At 45.5% G+C, this 17,268-nt stretch overlaps 1 protein-coding gene across 1 annotated transcript in view; it reads left to right on the forward strand.

Annotated features, from left to right (window-relative positions):
- The window catches only part of dock1 (dedicator of cytokinesis 1), a gene marked incomplete at its 5' end in the record, with an annotated part of 409,371 nt that overhangs the window by 74,308 nt on the left and 317,795 nt on the right, over positions 1-17,268 (forward strand). Inside the window, one exon of the mRNA XM_079492379.1 lies at positions 15,094-15,221. Within this exon, the coding sequence (XP_079348505.1) occupies positions 15,094-15,221 (128 nt within the window). The remainder of the gene's footprint in view (positions 1-15,093; positions 15,222-17,268) is intronic.

Raw genomic sequence — 17,268 nt, forward strand, 5'->3', positions numbered from 1 at the left:
ACCAATGCGTTCCTCCAGGCTTTCATTTTTTGCGCCAACGAAAATGAAAGCCTGGGTACAGAGGCTAATACAACAGCAATTTGTCTTGTGAGGACATCATGCGCAGTTGTCCTCACCAATGTATTTTTCTCAAATTCTTATTATTTTCCACCCAACGGACAAGTTGAAATTGCTTTACCCAGCACAAAAAAACACAACAAGTTTGCATTGTATCATATGGAACCAAGAAATGTAGGTACTGGGGGGGCACGGTGGCACAGTCGGTAGTGCGAAAGGGCCTTTCTGTGTGGAGTTTGCATGTTCTCCCCGTGTCCCCTAGGGTAGGTACTAGGTACCCTCACAAAAAACATGCAGTAATCCTGGTCTCTAAACTACCTCCCCCTGGCCAGCCGGGGCGCCTGATGGAGGGGAAAGGAACGTGTTCCTTCCACGCACTACGTCCGGCCGGGGAAACTCCCCCCTGTCAGGTGAAAAGCAGCAGCTTGGACTCCTCATGCATAGAAGGAAGCATGTGGTCAGTTCGCAGACCCGACCCCCCCCCCCCCCCCCCCCATGTTGGCAGAAGAAGTGTAGCGCCCAGGATTACATTAGATAATTGACAATGGGTGAAAAAATGGTGAGATGAAAATCTAAACAAACAAATGTAGGTACTGTAGGTTGTAAATAAAGTATTAGACATATTTACGTGACTTCACTTACTAAAATGTAATTCAATCAATCAACGTATAATGATGATCAATGAATGGTTTCACCCCATAGCATGAGGCCTTCCTCTTCCCGTAACACAGTCACCATTATCAGAAATCATTTTTTCATGAGTCACAGAGCTGCAACAGAGAGCATAACGAAGCTGGGTAATAAAAGTGTAACTAACGCGTGACACCGTGATTAGTAATTCAATTAACCCATTCTGGACGGGAAGCCCCTTTGGTGTTTTAAGCATCATTATGTTATACTTTAGCTCTAGATCTACAAGCTCATAGCACTGCACTTGGTGCCGCGCTATGAGCTTTGAAAAATTGTGAAAATGTGGCGCAAATCTTTGAATATATATATTCTTTCAGAGCGAACGTTTTTTACTCAAATCTTTGCATCCGGGGGGGGGGGGGGGGGTCCCTGGAACAACATATTTTCAGATGGGGGTCGGCGGGCAATTACAGATAGTTTTTGGGGTCCTTGACAGGAAAGACTTTGAGCACCACTGACACAGAAACATAGGTTTTTTTTCATAAAACTGTCATGATTTAGAAGACATTTTGTAGAATCTGGTCTCAGGTCCAAATGGGTTAATCCAAGATGCTGGCGGGTCTGTGCCTTTTTTCCTCATTAAAGGACTTACGCATTGATTAGTGTGTCAATTAAGCAACCATCCCCTCCCAGCAATCTGAGGAGATCTCGCATATAGCTGCGGTCAGTCTTCTCATCATGAAATGGCTTTTTATTAATCCTAATGAAGGAATCAATTATGAAGGACCCCCCCCCCCCCCCCCCCGATCCGAAAGCCATCGGTATATACGCCGATCCGTAAGCGATTGGTTGCTTTTAATCGGGATAAAATCACAGAATTGATCTGCATGGTGCACAACACTCCAGGGAAATGAGAAACCAAGGTCAAATTGTTCAGTTTCTTCATTTCTATGAAGACTTTTTTACGTACTCTCACACACGCACACACACACGCACGCGCACAGGCGGAACAGTTCGCAAGAGGTGATGTTTTTGTCTAGTCTTAAAGTGATGTCTAGTCTTAAAATGTCACGTCTACCTTGATTGATCCAAGCCTTAACATTTCTAAAGAAGTAATATTCAACAGACAGAAGTGTTTTCAATGCAAGATGTTTGTAACATCTGCTCTCCTAACAGTGAAAAGCTCTTGGACTCTTGGAAGATTAGCCGAAAGGCTAATCTTCGAAAAAATCTAATCGAAAAAATCTAATCGAATCAAAGGCTTTGTCTCCCAGCGCTGCTATAGCTATAGCTTGCACAGACACCATCTTTGATCATTCTTTATTTACATTGAAATCATTTTCTAACCAGCATGCACCAGAATTAAAATGTTTTTCCTGGTTCCTATCCAAGTAATGTAGTTTGTAGTTCATACGCTGGGTTACATTTGCAAAAGATTATGCACAAAATGTGAACTTTGTAAAGAAAGCAATAACATGACTGATGATTTTTAAATGATGGAAATTGGCATTCTTGACAAAATTGATGATACGAAACGACAGCCATGTCTGCACACAAATAGTTTTGCTGCCGAGGGATGGCGAGCTAAGCTGCCCACCAGTCAAAGGGAAAGTGTGTGTGTGTGTGTGTGTGTGTGTGTGTGTGTGTGTGTGTGTGTGTGTGTGTGTGTGTGTGTGTGTGTGTGTGTGTGTGTGTGTGTGTGTGTGTGTGTGTGTGTGTGTGTGTGTGTGTGTGTGTGTGTGTGTGTGTGTGTGCGTACGCACGCTTGTGATTTTTTTTTCTCCCCCACGGCTTGAAAACAAAAGAAAATCTCTTATCTCTTGTCAATCCTATACTTCCTGTGCACACACACACACACACACACACACACACACACACACACATGATATTGGTATCATGACCTGAACATGTATTGTGTGGTTACTAAAGAGCTGGAGAGATGGGAGACCCCTGTTACTGAATCACTCTCTATCTATCTATCTATCTATCTATCTATCTATCTATCTATCTATCTATCTATCTATCTATCTATCTATCTATCTATCTATCTATCTATCTATCTATCTATCTATCTATCTATCCATCCATCCACACACTGAGGATTGTACAGTGACGGTTGGGGGGGGGGGGGGGGGGGGGTCCTTCCCGAGATAAACAGCGGTATCAAATGGTGGTCTCTGTGGCGTAAACGCACATCAACCCGGGGCTCCTTGAAGTATTAAAGGTGGACAATCCAACTCCACCAAACGGTTCGGCGGGAGTGGGTGGGCCCAGGGGGAAGCAGACTGGAACTATCGAGCAGGGCCACGAGCGCTCTCCTCAAACTTTGAGCGCAAACACATTTTTGGATGCTACAGTAATTCGCCCCTTTAACACAGATCAGGGGAGCAGCCAACATTATTGTGTTGTCTTCCAGTGAGCCCATTTGCAAGTGATTTATTTGCCTCCCCAAGTACATGAACCACTTTCAACCTGATGTCCCTGATCATGCATTTATATGCCATTATGGGTGAGAAAGAGAAATGGCATTTCTACACAGTATAAGCTCACGGCACATTGTGAGCTTGTAGATCGGTTATTTTCACTGCACGACAGAGTTTAAAATAGGACTGGTTTTACAAGACTGAAGCTGACATGTACGTACGTTACCATAATGAAGAAAGAAAAATCAAAATGTGTTCCGTTTTAAATTGTAAGGGGTGATCCACAGTTCCACACATACTAAATTAGGTTGTCAAAACCTGGAGGAAACTGTGGGAAGGGAGGGGATAGGTGTTATCTGTTTATATTATCCAAAGTAACACTTTTAATATTAGATTTTTTGTAAAAAAAAAAATCTGCTTCTATATGTTAATCATCGTGCAGCCTGTAGAAGAAGAAATAAAATCACACCCGTGTGAACTGAGTGGTGTACGGTCTTATATAGACTGATCAGCTGTGGTCTGACGTAATGAAATCACACCCGTGTGAACTGAGTGGTGTAAGGTCTTATATAGACTGATCAGCTGTGGTCTGACGTAATGAAATCACACCCGTGTGAACTGGGTGACCATAGCAACCATGCTCTTTTTTTGGTACGAACAGACAGACTACCATGGGCAAATCTATTCAATGCATATTGATGAGAGAGCGAACACAGACCAGTAGCTCACCCCATACTGAGGGGCACACATCTACAGTAGCTAGATGCCTCTCGCTGTGCGCCATCATGCTTGAAGCCACGAGCCAAGGGGGTCCGGGGACCCCTAGGGGGTCCTCAGATTCCAGAGACCCCTAACACAAAAAGAATATGGAGAAGCCGCCTTTAGCTACTATGCCCCTGTGCTGTGGAACAGCCTGCAAAGGGATCTATACGGTTCTCTGAATCTGTGGACATTTTTAAACGAAATCTTAAGACACACCTTTTTAGCATTGCTTTTACCTAGATCATTGCATGTCCGTTTCCTGTTTTAGTCGCTCCTTTGTTTTTGTTATTACTATTACTATGTAGTTATGGCTTGTTATGGCTATGGCTATGGTGTCGTGATGGCTTTGAGAGACCCGTGGAAGTGTCGTGATGGCTTTGAGAGGCGCGTGGAAGTGTCGTGATGGCTTTGAGAGGCACGTGGAAGTGTCGTGATGGCTTTGAGAGGCGCGTGGAAGTATTTTGATGGCTTTGAGAGACGCGTGGAAGTGTTGTGACGGCTCTGAGAGGCTTCAATCAACACGCCGGTCAATGGTGGAGCTGCTCAGCAGTATCATTGACCAGCAGGCCTGCTGTGTAATTACTGCATCATGTCCATTGTCCATAGTAACGACCGGCAGTGGAAAGTAACCACGCACATTCACTTTTGAGGTACTCTTTGCTTTACTTCAGTATGTCTCGATGAGTACATTTCGATGACGATACACAATTTGTAGTTTTACTCAAGTCAGATTTTTCAATGTAGTCCTTTTACTTGTACTTGAGTACTTTTTACATTGTGGTGTTGCTCAGATTGCTTTCTCCCTTCACTGGCATCAGATCCATACTAATGAGCAGCCTTGCCACACGCTCACCCTTCTACATTCAATAGTTTTTCTTCCAAACCGGGCGAAGCGCTAATGAGGTCGCTCATAATTACGGCTTGGCGCCACTGGAGTACTGTAACAAAACACCGGGTCGTTCGGTCGAAGCCGATGATGCCGAATAGCTGTCCTTCAATTGAGAAATACTCAACACAAATCACTGTTTTATCTCTTCAAAATCAAGTGGTATAGTGTCTGTCCTGCTCGACAGCTTGGGGCTCGTGTTACACAGTTGATTCCTCAGTTATAGGCTTGCTATTTTTGCGTGTCTTTAAGTACCAGGTCTTATGACTTAACTTAAGACCTGGAGGCGTGGCCAATGCTCTTTGGCCACTCAAAACAGCCAAAACAGTAAAGGCCTAATCATACTTCACTTTTAGGTGATAAGGTGACCACCGTTTCGGTGGGTAGTACAAACAGAGAGATGTGTTGGGCTGACCAGTGAGGCGCTTATCACCACGGCGTGACGTCATGTTGTAGTTTTTGGTGGTCACCTTATCACCTTTATGAATAGGCCTTAAAGGCTCATACATAGTCTGGATTTTCGGTGGTGAGGTGACCACCGGACTACAACATGACGTCACGAGCCGTGGTGAAGAGCAAACCACCGCTCCAGCCCTTCTCTCTGTTTTTACTCACCACCGCTCAACGTTATTTCAGCTCCGGTGGTCAGCTCACCACCGGAGCGGTGGTCACCTCACCACCGAAAATCCAGACTATGAATAGGCCTTTAAGGTCCTGACGTACCGTTGTGCAAGGCACTCACCTTATCACCTTTATGAATAGGCCTTTAAGGTCCTGAGGTACCGTTGTGCAAGGCACTCACCTTATCACCTTTATGTTATAGGCCTTTAAGGTCCTGACGTACCGTTGTGCAAGGCACTCACCTTATCACCTTTATGAATAGGCCTTTAAGGTCCTGACGTACCGTTGTGCAAGGCCCTCACCTTATCACCTTTATGTTATAGGCCCTTTAAGGTCCTGACGTACCGTTGTGCAAGGCCCTCACCTTATCACCTTTATGAATAGGTCCTTTAAGGTCCTGACGTACCGTTGTGCAAGGCCCTCACCTTATCACCTTTATGAATAGGTCCTTTAAGGTCCTGACGTACCGTTGTGCAAGGCACTCACCTTATCACCTTTATGAATAGGCCTTTAAGGTCCTGACGTACCGTTGTGCAAGGCACTCACCTTATCACCTTTATGAATAGGCCTTTAAGGTCCTGACGTACCGTTGTGCAAGGCACTCACCTTATCACCTTTATGAATAGGCCTTTAAGGTCCTGACGCACCGTTGTGCAAGGACCTCACCTTATCACCTTTATGAATAGGCCTTTAAGGTCCTGACGTACCGTTGTGCAAGGCACTCACCTTATCACCTTTATGAATAGGCCTTTAAGGTCCTGACGTACCGTTGTGCAAGGCACTCACCTTATCACCTTTATGAATAGGCCTTTAAGGTCCTGACGTAGCGGGCCTTGTTTACAATGTGAATCCAGACCGGAGCTCTGCATAGCTCCAGATCGTCAGATCTGTGCCGTCAAAGAAACGCTGTTTTGACCAAAATGCCATCTGGGACAAGGAATAGGAGATACAGGCGATTGAAAGAAATGGATAGAATGGATTATTATGGCGACGATGATCTAAGATGGGCGATCCAGTGCTAGCTAACCGGCTAACGTGAGTAGCATTATGGCTCGAGCAATCGAACGCGCTATAAAAGCCCAATTGCCGAAGGCCGTCGGCAATGGCGTCAAAATTAGGCTTCAATTGACTTTAATCGTCGGCAATGGCGCTGAAAGTATTAAGGTCCTGACGTATCGTTGTGCAAGGCACTCACCTTATCACCTTTATGAATAGGCCTTTAAGGGCCTGACGTACCGGGATGCGAGGCACTCACCTTATCACCTTTATGAATAGGTCCTTTAAGGTCCTTCCGCACCGGGATGCACTCATGACACATTTTCCGCTGTAGCGCCCAAACTGTGGATGTGGAACGATCTTCCAACCTATGTTCAGAGTGTCTTTAACCTTGTTTATGTTCTAATCACATTAGAAAACTCACTTGTACTCCTTGGCGTTCCATGATTCAGAGAGCAGCTGTTTCCGTTGGGCAACGCTTCGTGTTGCGCCCTCCATGGGTGTGTGTGTGCGTGTGTGTGCGACCCTCTCCAGAAGGGTCATTAATTTCTCCGTCAATAGCCATTGTGTGCAGCAGTAGACAGACATCCCTTCCACAAGAGAGAGATACTCTTGTTCTCCTTGAGCAAGAGCCGGACCACATTAAGTCCACCTTATCTCTTTCCCACGTCTTTCTCTCTCAGATCTCTCTTCCCCAGCCCCCCCCCTCTCCCTCCCTTCCTCTATCTCTCTCGCTCCCCGTCTCTCTCCTCTCTATTTCATGGTCTTTCATTTTCTGTTCCCTCTTCCCCCCTCTCACTTTCTCTCCCCCTCTCCCTCCTCTATCTTTATTCCCCCTCTATCTCTCCTATAATCTATCTCACAGAACTCCTCCACCATCTCTCTCTTTCCCCTCTCCCTTCATCTCTCTCTCTCTCAGATCTCTCTCTCACTTAACTTAAGACCTGGAGGCGTGGCCAATGCTCTTTGGCCACTCAAAACAGCCAAAACAGTGCAAGTAGTAAAGGCCTAATCATACTTCACTTTTAGGTGATAAGGTGACCACCGTTTCGGTGGGTAGTACAAACAGAGAGATGTGTTGGGCTGACCAGTGAGGCGCTTATCACCACGGCGTGACGTCATGTTGTAGTTTTTGGTGGTCACCTTATCACCTTTATGAATAGGCCTTAAAGGCTCATACATAGTCTGGATTTTCGGTGGTTAGGTGACCACCGAACTACAACATGACGTCACGAGCCGTGCTGAAGAGCAAACCACCGCCACCGCTCCAGCCCTTCTCTCTGTTTTTACTCACCACCGCTCAGCGTTATTTCAGATCCGGTGGTCAGCTCACCACCGGAGCGGTGGTCACCTCACCACCGAAAATCCAGACTATGAATAGGCCTTTAAGGTCCTGACGTACCGTTGTGCAAGGCACTCACCTTATCACCTTTATTAATAGGCCTTTAAGGTCCTGACGTACCGTTGTGCAAGGCACTCACCTTATCACCTTTATGAATAGGCCTTTAAGGTCCTGACGTAGCGGGCCTTGTTTACAATGTGAATCCAGACCGGAGCTCTGCATAGCTCCAGATCGTCAGATCTGTGGCGTCAAAGAAACGCTGTTTTGACCAAAATGCCATCTGGGACAAGGAATAGGAGATACAGGCGATTGAAAGAAATGGATAGAATGGATTATTATGGCGACGATGATCTAAGATGGGCGATCCAGTGCTGTGCTAACAACACAGCTAGCTAACCGGCTAACGTGAGTAGCATTATGGCTCGAGCAATCGAACGCGCTATAAAAGCCCAATTGCCGAAGGCCGTCGGCAATGGCGTCAAAATTAGGCTTCAATTGACTTTAACCGTCGGCAATGGCGCTGAAAGTATTATGGTCCTGACGTATCGTTGTGCAAGGCACTCACCTTATCACCTTTATGAATAGGCCTTTAAGGGCCTGACGTACCGGGATGCGAGGCACTCACCTTATCACCTTTATGAATAGGTCCTTTAAGGTCCTTCCGCACCGGGATGCACTCATGACACATTTTCCGCTGTAGCGCCCAAACTGTGGATGTGGAACGATCTTCCAACCTATGTTCAGAGTGTCTTTAACCTTGTTTATGTTCTAATCACATTAGAAAACTCACTTGTACTCCTTGGCGTTCCATGATTCAGAGAGCAGCTGTTTCCGTTGGGCAACGCTTCGTGTTGCGCCCTCCATGGGTGTGTGTGTGCGTGTGTGTGCGTGCGACTGCCCGCCCTGCATGTTGTCATTGACAGCGGCGAGTCCTGCAGTGTCCACTGATGTGCTCCTAGAGGCTGCTGAGCTGCAGTGTGACTGAGCTCTCCATTCCATCCCATTCCATTTACTGTTCCGTTCCAGTTTTTTATTCTCTCCAGAAGGGTCATTAATTTCTCCGTCAATAGCCATTGTGTGCAGCAGTAGACAGACATCCCTTCCACAAGAGAGAGATACTCTTGTTCTCCTTGAGCAAGAGCCGGACCACATTAAGTCCACCTTATCTCTTTCCCACGTCTTTCTCTCTCAGATCTCTCTTCCCCAGCCCCCCCCCTCTCCCTCCCTTCCTCTATCTCTCTCGCTCCCCGTCTCTCTCCTCTCTATTTCATGGTCTTTCATTTTCTGTTCCCTCTTCCCCCCTCTCACTTTCTCTCCCCCTCTCCCTCCTCTATCTTTATTCCCCCTCTATCTCTCCTATAATCTATCTCACAGAACTCCTCCACCATCTCTCTCTTTCCCCTCTCCCTTCATCTCTCTCTCTCTCAGATCTCTCTCTCACTTAACTTAAGACCTGGAGGCGTGGCCAATGCTCTTTGGCCACTCAAAACAGCCAAAACAGTGCAAGTAGTAAAGGCCTAATCATACTTCACTTTTAGGTGATAAGGTGACCACCGTTTCGGTGGGTAGTACAAACAGAGAGATGTGTTGGGCTGACCAGTGAGGCGCTTATCACCACGGCGTGACGTCATGTTGTAGTTTTTGGTGGTCACCTTATCACCTTTATGAATAGGCCTTAAAGGCTCATACATAGTCTGGATTTTCGGTGGTTAGGTGACCACCGAACTACAACATGACGTCACGAGCCGTGCTGAAGAGCAAACCACCGCCACCGCTCCAGCCCTTCTCTCTGTTTTTACTCACCACCGCTCAGCGTTATTTCAGATCCGGTGGTCAGCTCACCACCGGAGCGGTGGTCACCTCACCACCGAAAATCCAGACTATGAATAGGCCTTTAAGGTCCTGACGTACCGTTGTGCAAGGCACTCACCTTATCACCTTTATTAATAGGCCTTTAAGGTCCTGACGTACCGTTGTGCAAGGCACTCACCTTATCACCTTTATGAATAGGCCTTTAAGGTCCTGACGTAGCGGGCCTTGTTTACAATGTGAATCCAGACCGGAGCTCTGCATAGCTCCAGATCGTCAGATCTGTGGCGTCAAAGAAACGCTGTTTTGACCAAAATGCCATCTGGGACAAGGAATAGGAGATACAGGCGATTGAAAGAAATGGATAGAATGGATTATTATGGCGACGATGATCTAAGATGGGCGATCCAGTGCTGTGCTAACAACACAGCTAGCTAACCGGCTAACGTGAGTAGCATTATGGCTCGAGCAATCGAACGCGCTATAAAAGCCCAATTGCCGAAGGCCGTCGGCAATGGCGTCAAAATTAGGCTTCAATTGACTTTAACCGTCGGCAATGGCGCTGAAAGTATTATGGTCCTGACGTATCGTTGTGCAAGGCACTCACCTTATCACCTTTATGAATAGGCCTTTAAGGGCCTGACGTACCGGGATGCGAGGCACTCACCTTATCACCTTTATGAATAGGTCCTTTAAGGTCCTTCCGCACCGGGATGCACTCATGACACATTTTCCGCTGTAGCGCCCAAACTGTGGATGTGGAACGATCTTCCAACCTATGTTCAGAGTGTCTTTAACCTTGTTTATGTTCTAATCACATTAGAAAACTCACTTGTACTCCTTGGCGTTCCATGATTCAGAGAGCAGCTGTTTCCGTTGGGCAACGCTTCGTGTTGCGCCCTCCATGGGTGTGTGTGTGCGTGTGTGTGCGTGCGACTGCCCGCCCTGCATGTTGTCATTGACAGCGGCGAGTCCTGCAGTGTCCACTGATGTGCTCCTAGAGGCTGCTGAGCTGCAGTGTGACTGAGCTCTCCATTCCATCCCATTCCATTTACTGTTCCGTTCCAGTTTTTTATTCTCTCCAGAAGGGTCATTAATTTCTCCGTCAATAGCCATTGTGTGCAGCAGTAGACAGACATCCCTTCCACAAGAGAGAGATACTCTTGTTCTCCTTGAGCAAGAGCCGGACCACATTAAGTCCACCTTATCTCTTTCCCACGTCTTTCTCTCTCAGATCTCTCTTCCCCAGCCCCCCCCCTCTCCCTCCCTTCCTCTATCTCTCTCGCTCCCCGTCTCTCTCCTCTCTATTTCATGGTCTTTCATTTTCTGTTCCCTCTTCCCCCCTCTCACTTTCTCTCCCCCTCTCCCTCCTCTGTCTTTATTCCCCCTCTATCTCTCCTATAATCTATCTCACAGAACTCCTCCACCATCTCTCTCTTTCCCCTCTCCCTTCATCTCTCTCTCTCTCAGATCTCTCTCTCAGATCTCTCCCTCCTCCTATCCGTCCGTCACTGCCTCTGTTCCTTCAGGAGGCAGGAAGTCACATTGTAATGTAGACAGACAGGCAGTAATCAGGCCAGCTCTGACCGCTGCTGCCCCCTCTGCCCCGGAAGGATGAAAGAACATGACCTTCCACCTCTAGATCCCCATCTTTCAAATGATCCACACTCCAATCAGTTTGTCACGCACGCACGCACACGCACGCACGCACGCACGCACGTCTATATCGCCTAACACCCATACACAGAGCCACAACTCTCTTGAAAGGAGCCGAGAAAAGGTTTAATAATAAAATATATATAATAATTTCGTGACCGGCCGCCTTAAGCCCAATTCATGCAGTACCTTGTCATTGTCGTACGATGGCGTTGTGTGGCATATAACCGATATACAAGCTCATAGTGTGTCACTTCATGCCTGTATGTATGTATGTATGTATGTATGTATGTATGTATGTATGTATGTATGTATGTATGTACAGTATGTACTGTATGTATGTATGTATGTATGTATGTATGTTTGTATGTACAGTATGTACTGTATGTATGTATGTATGTATATTTTAGCAAACATTTGAGATGGGGGGGAGGGGTCGGCGGCCAAATACATATAATGTTGGGGGGTCCTTGACATGAAAGAGTTTGACCACCACTGATATAGAGACAAAGTTCTTCAGAGACTTTTAGGATTTTGAAGACATTTCTAGAGCAAAAAGTTGAAATATTGGCTTTCTGTCCAGACAGCAGAGATATGATGAGAGACCCCCGCGGTGTCTCCTCTGTCCACCACGCTATTGATTGGAACCTTTATGTCAGGGAAATCCATTGAGGCCAGGGTGTCTTTTTCAATGGCGCCCTGTGTGCAACATTGATTTTATGATCATCTACGTACTATGCCAGCAGTTCTCAAACTTTTTCGTGCCCAAGGTCCCCAAAATTATTATAGATTTGGCCGCGGACCTCCATCTTGCAAATGTTTTGTGCCCAGACACCATTTGTGTTTTAGGAAAAGTGCAAAAGTATTGCTATCAAAATGTACTTAACCCATTTAGGCCTGACCTCGAAATTTAAAAAAAAATCTTCTAAATCCTCCAGTTTTCTGAAATAAATATTTTCATTATTTTTCAAAAATAGCAGACCTACAAGCTCGTAGTGCGCCACTCGGTGGCGCACTATGAGCTTGTAGATCTGCTATTTTTCAATAGCTAAATTATAACAATGTTTAAAACACCAAAAGGGGTTCCCGCCCAAAATGGGTTAAACTAAAGTTTAAAGTATCAAAAGTAAATTTCTAATGCATAAAATCTTTGGAAAATTCTAAATAGCAGCTCTACAAGCTTTACAATGCGTTGCATCGCGACACATTGTCTGTTGGAGTGAAATACAAGATTTGCCACCGAGACATAGTGGAGTAGTAAAAATACCTAGAAAATGGATTGATAATGTGCTTTACACCACTGGCAGCTCCCTTCCATTCCCTCAAAAGTAGAACCGTTTCGGACATGGAAGATTTCCACCCGTTACTGCGACGCTGTAGTGGATATATTGTATATGGAAATTCACTGTTTGATGTCAGCGCTACGAGCCCATATAGTCTCCTCTGGGCTCCTTGAGTGTTTCTGAAGTTTTAATCAAATATTTGGCGGCTGCGGTGCGGTGGAGGAGGAAGGCACGGCGTTGTCAACCTGCTCTCGTTTGAACAGGCGGAGCGACGGAAATTAGTTTTGTGTTGTTGTTGCGCATTCATTTATACATTTTATTTCTTAAAAAAATTGTCCCCACACGTCTCAATATTTGCCATTGACAATGAAAGGAGAAATTAGGTCATATGTCCCTCAAATATGACGTAAATTTGTGGCAACACAAACATTAAATGCCACTGACAATGAGGGGGAAATTTACTTCATATGTAGACGAGCAAATCGGCTAAACCAATCATATAAATTCAGTTGTTCATGAGATGATGTATAATGATAAGAGCGCCCCTCACTTCACACGGGTGTGATTGTTTTAATCCTTATGCACACAGGATGGGGATTAGCTGACCACACAGGCTAGCCCGTTCGATTCATATTCATGCATTCATACTTTGTTATACCGACCAGTACAAGGAAAGATGAGTCTTGTGTCTTGTGTGTTTTTTTTAAACATTCGACCAGCAGATGGCTTGCTCAGGTGGCTTGCTCGGATGGACGTTTGTCTCTGGGGAGCAGGTAGGGGCGAAAAGTTCCTTACACACTGGGTCCTGTGTTAGACGGCGCTCCGCGGTCCAGTCGCTAGTCGCGATAGATTTATTCTTACCTCCCGTTGTTGTCGATCGACTCTAGAGTGGTGTGGCTATTGTTAGCTGCTACACAGACATTCACAACAACTTCCGGTGCGCCGGTAAAAGTGGTCCGGGCGCTATAAATGATGGGCACATTTTAGTAATGGATTAAATAGGTCCGGGCAAGCAAGGTGTTAATAAATACCGCTTCTGATGACTTTCCTTCCTTATTAGACTGTATATAAAATTTAAAACAAACTACTACAATGAACGTTACCAAAGAATTATCTACCATACAAGATTGGTCAAAATAAAATGAGAATGCACGAAAAGAAGTTCCGGAGTGCCGCTTTAAGGTCTCCTTTTCTTCAAGAGACACTGCATGCAGCGCTTGTGTTTGATGTGCAGACTGGCCCCAGACAGCTACCTGTGATACCTGTCTCCGTTCAGAGGCCTTCTGGGAGCGCTCCGCTGTCATTTATTTTTGATGACTAATACCGGCGTGGACGCATTGCGCTCGCATATCAAACACCACGTCTTCGCGAAGGAGTTATTACCAAGATGTGCGTGGGACCGTGGCTATGTGCAGTCACTGTAAAATCCTCAGTGTTAACCCATTTTGGACTGAGGTCGATTTAAAAAAAAAAAAGGCTTCTAAATCCTAACATTTTTCTGAAAAAATGTTTCTATGTCAGTGGTGCTCAACCTTTTTCATGTCAAGGACTCCCATTATCTCTATTATTGGGCCACGGACCCCCATCTCAAAATATGTAGTTCCAGGGACCCCCCAGAAGCCAATATTTTAGTTAAAAATGTTCGCTCTGAAATATATATTCAAAGATTTGCGGCCCCTTTTTCACGACTTTTCAAAAATAGCAGACCTACGAGCTTGTAGATCTGCTATTTTTCAATAGCTAAAGTATAACAGAATGCTTAAAACACCAACAGGGGTTCCCGCCCAAAATGGGTTAAGTGTTACATCTGTACCCATTTCTAGTTACATTTTACAATGTCTATGGGTCCCCCGTGTGAAATGAGCGTGCCTTAATGTGTTGCCATCTCATCTATGCCTTAATAATCCCCTACATTGTTGAGCGTAGTCCCTCAGGGTCTTTTTCTCATTTTGCTCTCCATTAAATGTCTGCGAACGCGACGTTCGCCCCACAATGACACGGCCGCTGGGGCTTAAGTGGTTAACTCCAAATTTGTATAACAAATTTGTGGAAATTGGGTGATTTGGAGAAAGCAACCAATCTACAGACTATAAGACTAACTTGATTGGCTGCTTTGTTGTGCGAGAAGTATATATAGGGCTTAAGCGATTAACATGGTTTTGTCAGATGTAAGAAGGGCTAGGTCGGGCATGAATACAAAGGTTGTGCATGTGACGTGTCTATACTGCAGTGCAGACTGAATGAATGCATTAATGAGGTTGTGCAAGTGTCTATACTGAAGACTGAATGAATGCATTACAAGGTTGTGCAAGTGTCTATACTGAAGACTGAATGAATGAATGAATGAATGAATGAAAGTGTTCTGCCTGTGCTTGTGTCTTCTGCAGACTGAATGAATGAACTAAAGCGTCTGTGCCTGTATACTTGTGTTCCTCTCCCTGCAGACTGAATGAATGAATGAACTAAAGCGTCTGTGCCTGTTATACTTGTGTCCCTCTCCCTGCAGACTGAATGAATGAATGAACTAAAGCGTCTGTGCCTGTATACTTGTGTCCCTCTCCCTGCAGACTGAATGAATGAATGAACTAAAGCGTCTGTGCCTCTATACTTGTGTCCCTCTCCCTGCAGACTGCCGTGAGATCCTCCTGCCTCTAATGACGGAGCAGCTGAAGTTCCACCTGGAGAAGCAGGAGGAGCTGAAGGCCTGCTGCCAGCTGCTCAGCGACATCCTGGAGGTCCTCTACAGGAAGGACGTGGTGAGAAGAGACACGCGTTTATTACACTCGCTGTCGTTTACATAATATATCACGCTGCTGCCTACAGGTTTTGAACCAGGCCGCCGCCCCGGCCCTACTGCTGGCCTAAGCTGGAACTGCAGGCTTGCAAAAAATACATGGCAGGAGCAAAAGAGTGCACAGCTGGGGTTTTAACCCATTCAGGCCTGACGTCGAAATTTAAAAAATAAAGTTTTCTAAATCATGACAATTTTCTGAAAGATTTGAGGCACATTTTAACGATTTTTCAAAAATAGCAGACCTACAAGTTCATAGCGCGCCACTCGGTGGCGCGCTATGAACTTGTAGATCTGCTATTTTTCAATAGCTAAATTATAACATAATGTTTAAAACACCAAAAGGGGTTCCCACCCAAAATGGGTTTAACACGGGAGAAGCTCGCTCATGAATCGATTTCAGGCGCGTTGAGGCGGAAAATCAAGGAGAAAAAAAGTAGAGAGTTCTTCCGTCCGGGTGCTTCAAATGCCAGTGAGCAACTTCCATTGAAATGAATAGCTGGGGGCGGGGCAGAGTATAACTCTATGCTTTAAACCCCTTAAAGGGGAATACGCCATTACTATGTCATTAACCCAATCCATGCCAGGAACGTCAGGTTACGTTTTAAGCACTACAACCCCCTGTTTTTCTTCTTTTTTTTTTTGCTTTTTTTTAAACAATAGAAACGCTGGCACCTGGTCTGGTTTCTATTGTAATGTATTGGGATGGGAAGGATTGTGTTAATATCACTTAGAGTTGTTGTGTGAAAATGATAAAAATGGAACTGGAGGTCTAGAACTTGGGGTCATGTGATCAGTGACGTGTAGTCCAGTCCGTGATCCACACTGTCTGCCCCGAACAGAGCAGGTAAAAACACTGTGTGTGTGTGTGTGTGTGTGTGTGTGTGTGTGTGTGTGTGTGTGTGTGTGTGTGTGTGTGTGTGTGTGTGTGTGTGTGTGTGTGTGTGTGTGTGTGTGTGTGTGTGTGTGTGTGTGTGTGTGTGTGTGTGTGTGTGTGTGTGTGTGTGTGTGTGTGTGCGTGCGTGCGTGCGTGCGTGTGTGTGTGTGCTGTGAACCTTCTTCACTTGAGTGAAGGGTTTTATTTATTAATTCACTGCAGCTTTCTTACAAAAAATAAACGGGAAAAAAAAACCCAGGCTGTGTATGTAAAAAAATAAAATAAATAACGACAGCCCCTATAATGAACGGCGTGCGTCATAACTGACGCACTGCGAGACTAGATCAGAAACTCATGTCCAAAATAGTAGCTCAGCTCCCGCAGTGTCTTGGCTGTGTGTGTGTGTGTGTGTGTGTGTGTGTGTGTGTGTGTGTGTGTGTGAGTGTGTGTGTGCGTGTGTGTACTACTAAGCTTGTGAGTGCCAAATGTGATACATTATACAGTGCATCGTCATTACCAATTTTCCTGGTCCCTCACAAGACAGCAAAAATGGATCCCCACTTTAGGAGGAGTACAGTACGTCAGTCTCCTCACCCGGAGGGTATTCCTCAGAGCCACCGCGTCAATCACGCTTGTCAATCACATGTGTGTGTCGTGACTCAGGGGTAATCCACTCCCTGTAGTAACTTGACAAGATACAATCCTTTTTTTTTGTCCAACCACTGCCGAAGTGAATATTTAACCCATTTTGACCTGAGATCAGATTCTAAAAATGTCTTCTACATCCTGACAGTTTTCTGAAAAAGCTATGTTTCTATGTCAGTCGTTCTTTGGTTTTTCAAAAATAGCAGACCTACAAGCTCGTAGCGCGCCACTCTGTGGCGCGCTATGAGCTTGTAGATCTGCTATTTTTCAATAGCTAAAGCATAACATAATGCTAACACCAAAAGGGGTTCCCACCCCAAAATGGGTTAACCCATTTAGGCCTGGCGTCGAAATAAAAAAAAAAGTCTTCTGAAAGATTTGTTGCTGCATTTTCACGATTTTTCAAAAATAGCAGACCTACAAGCTCGTAGCGCGCCACTCGGTGGCGCGCTACGAGCTTGTAGATCTGCTATTTTTCAATAGCTACATA

The sequence above is a fragment of the Electrona antarctica genome (assembly GCF_951216825.1).
Source record: "Electrona antarctica genome assembly, chromosome: 22".
Classification (NCBI taxonomy): Eukaryota; Metazoa; Chordata; class Actinopteri; order Myctophiformes; family Myctophidae; genus Electrona; species Electrona antarctica.